The following is a 9,079-nucleotide window of genomic DNA, read 5'->3' as shown; positions in this document are numbered from 1 at the left end:
ACATATTTTTACTCACCCTTTTCTAATCTGATATTCAAGCCTAAAGGGGGCTGTTTAGAACATGAAAAAAAGAAAAGGGAATCTCAAAGCCAAGTCATTGATATCTAGATTTCATTTCACTTTAAGCTTACTCCACAGAGGATTTACAACCGTACAAAAATTGATTGAAACTAAGTAGGGCTTCTACTTTTACATAGGCATTTACAACCAGAGTTATCCTACTAATTAGAAAAAGAAAAAAGAAGTTAAGCTAATCTTCACCATATCACCACATACATAAGATCATTGGTGGTGATAGACAACCCAAGAAAATGTTGATAAATTGTAACAAGCTGTCCCCCTTTGCAACCATTGATATCAAGGTGGTTGATCAGCCTCAAATGCTGTCAAACATAACTAATTAACTTGGTAGGGAACTTAAGCACATTCTTCGGGTTTCGCTCGCCAAGATCCTAAAGCAACAACTCTCAGTTACTTGTTTTCCAAGCGACCTTCTTTTCTACCTAGCAAATGGCTTGGAAATTTATCTTCTTGGTCTAAATTCAGTTGTTCCTCATGAACATCATTTCTAGTTCTAATTCTTAAAGGGTGGGCCTCTGTGTTGAACACCCATTCATCAAGAGAGATGACTGAAGGAGGAGAAAAGAGGAGATAGAGGTATTTGAGTGTTTCGGCGAGGAAGAAGCTCTGCATCATATCATCTTGGGCCCCCGTATTCACCTGAATATTTAGGCAAAGTTAGAAAGCAGTCACTCAAGGACTTTGTTATATGATCATTTTCTTTAAACAGAGAGGGAAATATACTAATCTAATCATCAAAGAAGGGGTTTGCAAAGTTCTTACATCTTTGAGTCCAACATATCCTGAAGCTATTCTAGAGTTCGATTCGAATGCTTCAAAAATATCCCAAGCCCATTCTCGGTATGTGTTGTTTCCAGTTAAACGCCAGAGGTAGAAGAGTGACTCAATTGTTTCTGGTCTTTGGATATTCCATGAAGTGCCAACAAGCATATCCTACAATTTTCTTTACTTTTAGCAGAACAACCTTGGAAATTTGGAGAACAAAATGTTAATGGAAGATTCAAACCTCTCCCTGGCGGAAGTAATAGTTCTCCCCAGCTAACTTAGTTGGTGTTAACTGGTAGAAATTGTAACACGTCCGTGCAAGCTGCAAAATTGAATTCAGTATAAGCCTGAAAGATAAGTAGCAATCGGAACCAACAAATACGAAGAATTAACACGAGAACTTCTCAGAAGAATTACCTCCTCGGCTAGAGACATGAACTTGCCTGCTTCTTCAGGGTCATAGCCAGAAGATCCCAGAGCAAGCATCCCAGGAACAAAACATGCTAATTCATCCATCTGAAATGAAGACAATGAGATTAGAGATTCTTTTCACAACATACACAGTTAAGGATGTATAAATAAATAGTACCTTGTCATAGACAGTATTTCCAAGCTTCTCAGTTATGTATGCAAAAGATGATGGTGTTGATCTCTTAATCAAGCTTTCAAGACCTTGCATTGATGTCTCCCACATTTCCCTGAATACCATTTGTTTGTGACAGGCAAAGTCAAATGCCTTATGACTCAGGAGAATTGGATCAACAAATTTGTGCCTCAACTTTCGAAAGAAAATTGACTTTCCAAGTTCAATACCTGTAGTATTTTACTGCTTCAGTCTTGTTTCCAAGAATCCATGCCTTGAGTAGATATTCATAGAAGCTGAAACACAAAAATTGGCAACCTTTTAAGTATGGTATTGTTTAATGTAGCTAACCTTATAACGAAACAAGACCAGATTTTTATTGTTTCTTAGATATTATCAGAGCCATCACCTGTCACCCATAGCACCAAATGTAATTGAACCAGTTGGGTTGATTCCAGTTTGTGGATTTATATATATGGGAAGCAACCCATCCGCAGGAAAAATTCTACGAAACCGTTCAATTACCTTCTCTGCCTGAAATATCAAAGTTCAGAAGACAAACTTCCACTTTCTTGCAGAAAATCAGAACATTCTCGTTATCGATAGATATGCTTATGCATGTAAAAAGGCAGCAGTACTTGGAACAAGTTCACCTCGATGAAGACACTTATAATGTTGACAATTATTGATTGTCAAAAATCTAAAATAAAGCAGGAGATTACCGTTTCCTGGTACTTAGGGTCATTTGTTCTTTGTGAGAGAGCAATAAATTCAAGCTGCTCTGAACCAGAATCTGCAAGAATACTGCTTCCCTAGTAACAGGAAACAAGTAATTAACAACATATTGTTAGATTTACAAGGAAAATAAAAGAACCTAACAGGTTCATTGAGCAACAATATGATTTCAAATAAAGGGCAGCCGGATGCTCAAGCATCACAAGTTAGGGTCTGAGAAGGCCACATCCAAAAGCTCTCCAAACAAAGATGCGAAAAGACTATCATCGACAACAATATTTTACCAGTAATGAGAAAACTTTATGATAAAAATCAGAGCTTCTAAATTTAGCAAGACATTAGCCATAGAAAAGTGAGTGAGTAAATGAATTGGAGTGCATATTAAGGAGCAAACATACCCGTGTCCACCTAGGATTAGTTGGTCTGCCATGTTCCAAGTTAATTCTATTATAGGGGATTCCTGAAGGTGTATCCCAAGCAGGTAATAGCCTCTCTGCAAGTTCTTTTGACTTTTCAAGGAAGACTTCTTCACCTGAGAGATCGTATGCACTAAGAAGGCCACCTAGAATTCTGAATACAACAAAAGATAATAGATAGATGAGAGAAGAATGGACCAGAATGCAAAATCTGCCACAATCAGCCAAATTTGCAATAATAATTAGGCTGGAGAGAAAGCACTAAAAAAAATTAAAAAAAAAAAAGATTGAACCTTCTAATTCAACCTTATGGTTGTCTCAAACACGCTCACTTCAACATTCTTCTTAAGATATAAAGATTTCTCAATCCACCTGTAAAATTATCATATTGCACTCTTAGAATTGTTGAACAAAAGAACAACAGCAACATATTAACATTAACTAACACACACAAATTGTAGGAACTCCTCTCTCCTTTGAAAACATATAAGAAAACACACACTTATAAACCAATTACATAGTTCGCTGCATTAAAGATAAGGTAACTCACTCTCTGGCTTTTTGGAACTCAGAATGAAGACCCATTATATATAATGTGTCAAGAGAATCTACTAAAGTTGCACCAAGTCCACCGAAACTGTCAACTCCGATCCTTGATATTGGCTGGGAGAGAGGAATAACAAACAACTGAGTTGCACGCAAGAGCCAAAATATGAGCAAACACTATAAACAAAACGTTCAGATTTACATGAGGAAGACCATTCCAAACTAGAGTTAAGAATGAATATGAAGGACATGCTATGTTGCAGTTTTTCATCTCTGTTCTGGATAAAACTCAGTTTGACTTCTACATAGCAATTACTCATTAACTTGTGTGGTAAAACATAAGACAACTCATCTACCTTATGCAAAAGGAGGGAACAAGCAATGCAAGTGATAGACCTATGAAGAGATAGATTAACTATTACCAAACTAAAAATATTATGCAAAAACCTTAAGTTCATCCGTGCCCCATGCATACTTTTCATAAGATGACCATGCATGAAGCATAGCATCTTTTACTTTCTGTCTCCGTTTTTCACAAATAGAATCATCGTCCTCAGCAGAGGTGCTCTTGGTGTGAATACTAGTTTCTGTTTCATGTTTTTGGATGCTTTCAGTTTCAGCAGAGGTTTTCATATGGTCATGTATAGCTTCCAGCTGCAATTTCAAATAACTTAAACTAAGCCAACATTGCCATTGAAAGGGAAAAAATTTTAACTTCTAAAGTAAAAGAAAATAAAATAAAGCAATCCTTTGGAGAGTCACAATATGCAGATCTTACCGCACTTCGCAAGTTGGCAACCTCTTCTTGTAATCTCAAAATTTCCTCCTGAACAGAAAAAGGAAATAAAACAAGACATTCACTTGAACAATGCCACATGTAAAACATGATCAACACATGGTACTTCAACAATGATGGGAAACACACACTCGTTTCAAAACATAAGGTATGAGATGAAGCATGCATACTACTATGGAGTAATAATCCATCTTTATTAACTTGGAACTTTTTCTATAGATTCTCAGAACAACAATTGACAGCAATCAAATGCCTGAAGATAAAGAAATCAGCTTTCTCTTTTTCCCATTACTTTTCCAATCCCTTAGCTTGAAGCATGCCAAGACTGACTATGTACTCAGCATTACTTTAATATCTTCAAATAAATGGTTTATGACTACATAGCCTAGAATTTAGACATTTTGTCCACCCCCATTATATATTTTACATAAAAAGTTAAACTTTAAAGCTCCAAAACCAGAAAACACATGTGCCATGAAGGTGAAACAAAGGAAAAGAGGGAAATTAAATGAAAATGAAGGAACCTGATGGTCCCTGTTGAGTGATTGACGGTCATAGAAAATCCAAGTGACAGAGACGCAGAGGAGAATGAGCAAAGCGAGTCTCTTTGGCCTCTTTCCGTAGTACCTTGGCTGAAAAAACCGCCATCTCCGCCGCAATGTGGTCGACGACGATGACGATCCTGATGCTGATGAATACGATGATGACGACGATTTCTTCCCCATTATGAATGAATCATGGAAAGGTTTTTGGATTGAAGGGAGCCCAAGGATTATTCTGACGGAGCATTAATTATCGGAACGAAGGAATTTAGCTTTTATTTTGTTTCTGCCTCGTAAAGTTTGTATCTTCTCTTCACATTACACAATACGCACTAACCAACGTATGGAGGTTAACGAAAGTCTCCATTTTTGGGAAAACTTAAGCTTGCTATTTACGTAAATCAATCACCATCTATAATCATCTCCTCAAAATTATACTTATTTATTATTCAATAGTATCTATAACCAAATCTTGTCATGTTTTACGCTAATTTATAATACATAGTTTAAATTATTTTTGGAGAATTCACTCCTAATAACTCAGTATAAAAAAAGGTTTTACTTTGTATTTATTTTATTATTTTTTTATTTTTTACTATATCTCCTAATTTAGAATCGGAAATATTTGGTAACAAAAAAAAATTAGCCAAAAACAGTCATAACTTATTTTATATAGTATTTATTAATTGTTGTGACAATTAATGAATGCTAAATAAGGTAAGTTCTGTCTGTATTTTTTCTCTCCTTAGCATTACCCCCATTTCGAGCTGCACGTGGATCGAATCGGATTGGATATGGCCAAAATTTCGATCCGATCCGATCCGCACTAGAATCATCGGATCGGATCGGATCCAATGTCCGTAATTTTTAAGGTTGGATCCGATCCGATCTGATCCGCACATTTGCGGATTGGATCGAATATCGGATATCGGATATATCCGCAAAACACAAAAATATTTTTAAAAGCTTATTTTTATTAAAAAAATATCAATGAAATTCATTTTTTCTATTCTTTTAAATATGTTTACTCTTAAAATAATATTAAACATACTTTTCTTAAATAATAAATTAAAATAATACAACATATATGATAATTATTAGTTGAAATAAAACATAAAAAGAATATTTATTTATTTATTTCTTTATTTTTACGGATACGCGGATATGCGGATACCAACACAAAATCCACAATCCGATCCGTTTAGTGTGCGGATCCGATCCGATCCGATCCAAAAGCCTTGCGGATCGGATCCATATCCACATTTTTTAGAACGGATTCGGATAAATACCACGGATATGCAGATTGGATCTGATCCATTAACACTCCTAACCCCATAAAAATTAGGTTAAAGACTTCAAAGATTAAAACTCCTTTATCAAATGGACAAAAATGGCACAATGCTTTTTTTTTTCTTTATTTTATTTTTGGTAATACTAACGGGACCTATGCTTGCATTCTTGCGTATTTTGTGCATGTGTATATGCTTTTTTTTTTTTTTTTGGTGCACATGCTTTTATATTTTTTGAAACCAAAAACAGGGTCAATGGATTTAGTTTTCATGCAAAACATTTTTTTTCAGGTACAGTAAAGGGACCAAGGCCCAAGAAAAGAGACAAAACAAACAAAGAAAACAAACACACAGCACTACAAGTGGTTACTCTACAGCACCACTTCTACATTACGGAATGTACCTTTCCCATTCACATCATCATCTAATAGGTTTTTTATTAGTTTTTCTTTCTGGAGGCACATGCACTCCGAGGCGCGGATAGGGTTGGTAAATGGATAGGATAAGGTAATGTTTGGATTCTATCCTAATTCTATTCGGATCTTAAAGTTTTAAATTCTCTCTTATTTAATTTTATTAGTAGAAAAATAAAATTTTTTTAAACAAACAATAAAATTTAAATATACATATTGATAAAATAAAAAATAAAAAATTAAGTTTAAATTAAAATTAAAAATAATAAAATTTTAAAGAAATTCAACATAAAATTATAAATAATATGATCATTAATTAATTTAGTGGTTATTTCAAGTATTTATAAAAAGAATATTATGAGTTCATCACTTACTTTTTTCACTATATATATATTAGGAGTGCGGGTAGAACAGGGTAGAGTAGAGTATATATTGTCAGCCCCTAGGCGTGGCTGAGTTGTTATATTTGCGTATCCCACATATTTTAGACATAGATATTTATTGATATTCGTCTCATATGCGTGTTTTTTGTGCCTAAACTATATCTTAATAAAAATAAAAAAATTTTCAAACACATTTAAACACATCTAAATATCATTAGATATCAACATATATAATTTTATTTTTAATATATATTTTTAAAATAAATTTAAAAATAATATATATTATTAATTATTAAAATAAAAAATATTTTAAATATTTTATATAATTAAAAAATATTAAAAATAAATAAAATTTAATTAATATTTTAATATTAATAAAATACTAAAATATCATTATAATTTATTTAAAAAATATTTTATATATATATATATATATAGTATTTTCATATCTTATAAGATTTTAAATTTATGCGTTTGGATGTTTCATATAGTATCATATCCTATTACAATATCCATTCATCATAACGGCTCATTTTTATTGATATGGAAGCAGGTTGCGTGTCATCCCTCGATATGGCATGATGGGGTTCCATACCAATCTGTGGGGCAGCCTTTTTTCTGGTGTCAGGTGGAGGAAGTCGGACCCTGCGACATGTTTGTTTTTCACATTTGGCCAAACAAATCGTTAGGTCCGATTTGAGGAAGAGGAAAATTCGAATGAGCTGAGATTGGAACTCGGACCGTCCGAGTTGCATGCGTAGAAAATTTTTATGAACTGGAGACACGAAATCGGATGGTACGATTAGTTAATTTAAGTAATTTTTTGAACGAAGTATACCTAATCGGAGGGTACGATTAGTGTGTTAAAATATTTTGTTTTGAATGAAGTAGAACTAATCGGAGGGTACGATTAGTATATTTAAATAATTTTTTGAAGTGGAACTAATCGGAGGGTCCGAGTTGTTGGTCACTCTAAACAAAAGTGTGTGAATGCTGGTGAGGATCCTACTCGCGTCTTCTTCTTCTTCAACGGTTCTTTCTTTCGTCTGGTTTTTGTTCCCTGTTTCTTCGTTGCAATAGACAATAGGTACAGATCTACTTCTTAAATTTTGTTGAGTTTCTTTAGGTGATTAAGAGTAATGAGTGACAGAGTTTTATTGAAGGTGTATTATTTTGGTCAGATTTTGTTACAAACACCTGAAGGAGTGAGATTTGTTTGTGAAAATCCATTAGATGTTGTGATTCCCTTCACAATCTCATTTGAAGAGCTTAAAGGTTTGATTTGTGAAAAGATTCAGTCTGAGAGGGCAAGAAGAATAGCCTGTATTCTGTATAGATACCTTGTACAAGTGTTTGGTGGATTCGTCCAGTTTCAAACCAAATATGTAACCGACGAGGCGAGCATGCAAGAGATGTTTTCAATGTATATTGAAAATCGTAGTCAACTCGCGTTCATCGAGTTGTATGTTGAGTTCGAGCAATCTGAGGCCGACCGGAATATTCTACAGGAAGATTACAACAGTGACAGCGAAGAAGATTTCGAAAGCAACTACGAAGTTGTTGGTGCAGATGGAGATGAAGATCAAGGTGACGGAGCTGTGGCTCCGGATGTCTCAGATGTGGCAAATGCATTGGCAAACGAAGTTCCGTTTGAGGAGCCATCATTTATGCGAGTTTTGGATTTGGAAGCCATGCATGTTCCGGAATTTCCAGATTATACGAATGCAGGTACGTAATTGTCTATATTTATAAAATGTTCCAGATTATGCATGTGTTCGCATGTTGTGCCAACCAGCGGCTGGATTGGCAACTGTATGTGCACGATGTCTATAAGATGGACCAAGTTCGGCGTGTGTACCGAGCAAGGTTTAGGCCACTAGGTAATCCGAGTACATAGCCTGCTTACAATGGACCTCGATTCATACCGAATCCATACCTGAGACGCGTGACAAAAGGTCGGCCCAGAATGACGCGCTTCTTGAATGAAATGGACATGCGTATGCTACGTCGGCCTAGACGATGTACGCTTTGTGGAACAGAGGGACACAGCCGTAGCAGATGCCGTCAGACCGGCCGTGCAAACCCCGGCGGCGATACTCACTAGGTTCACATTCTAACGGGGTTACACATATGTAGCAATTCTTAATATGACATGAGATGACCATCTTTGTAGACAAATCTAGTATTATTCTCCACTTTTTAACATTAAATAATATGACATCAACTGAATTGGAACATGACCAATTCCATGTAGCTTTATAAAGATTAACAATATAGTATTATTCTCCACCTGTGATATTATATTATATGAAATCAACTGCCGTTCGTAGTAATACATTCGAAATTTTGATACACTAATGGATAGTCCAGGACCTGAATAGATAAATAAGGTCATTAACCATAAAATATTAGCAACATACAAAGTATTGTTACAACAGTCCAGGTAAATAATACATACTGTCTGACACATATAAGTTATTCTAAACATGATCCACATCACTACTGTACAAATATATTTATTACACCACAA

At 34.9% G+C, this 9,079-nt stretch overlaps 1 protein-coding gene across 1 annotated transcript; it reads right to left on the bottom strand.

Annotated features, from left to right (window-relative positions):
* Nucleotides 1-338: 338 nt before the first annotated feature.
* LOC107620509 (mannosyl-oligosaccharide 1,2-alpha-mannosidase MNS2-like) lies at nucleotides 339-4,769 on the bottom strand. Its single transcript, XM_016322659.3, has 14 exons — nucleotides 4,447-4,769; nucleotides 3,905-3,952; nucleotides 3,574-3,780; nucleotides 3,131-3,243; nucleotides 2,887-2,952; nucleotides 2,563-2,734; nucleotides 2,152-2,241; nucleotides 1,839-1,963; nucleotides 1,660-1,725; nucleotides 1,436-1,544; nucleotides 1,264-1,362; nucleotides 1,088-1,168; nucleotides 844-1,014; nucleotides 339-720 (listed from the first exon to the last, which is right to left on the bottom strand). Exons 1-14 carry the CDS (start codon nucleotides 4,645-4,647, stop codon nucleotides 472-474), a joined length of 1,797 nt encoding a protein of 598 aa, XP_016178145.1. The 5' UTR covers nucleotides 4,648-4,769; the 3' UTR covers nucleotides 339-471.
* Nucleotides 4,770-9,079: the final 4,310 nt, after the last annotated feature.

The sequence above is a fragment of the Arachis ipaensis genome, chromosome B1, assembly GCF_059453495.1.
Source record: "Arachis ipaensis isolate K30076 ecotype BB chromosome B1, ASM5945349v1, whole genome shotgun sequence".
NCBI lineage: Eukaryota > Viridiplantae > Streptophyta > Magnoliopsida > Fabales > Fabaceae > Arachis > Arachis ipaensis.
The sequence above is the reverse complement of the archived record's forward strand: the minus strand, read 5'-3'. Positions and strand labels throughout refer to the sequence as shown.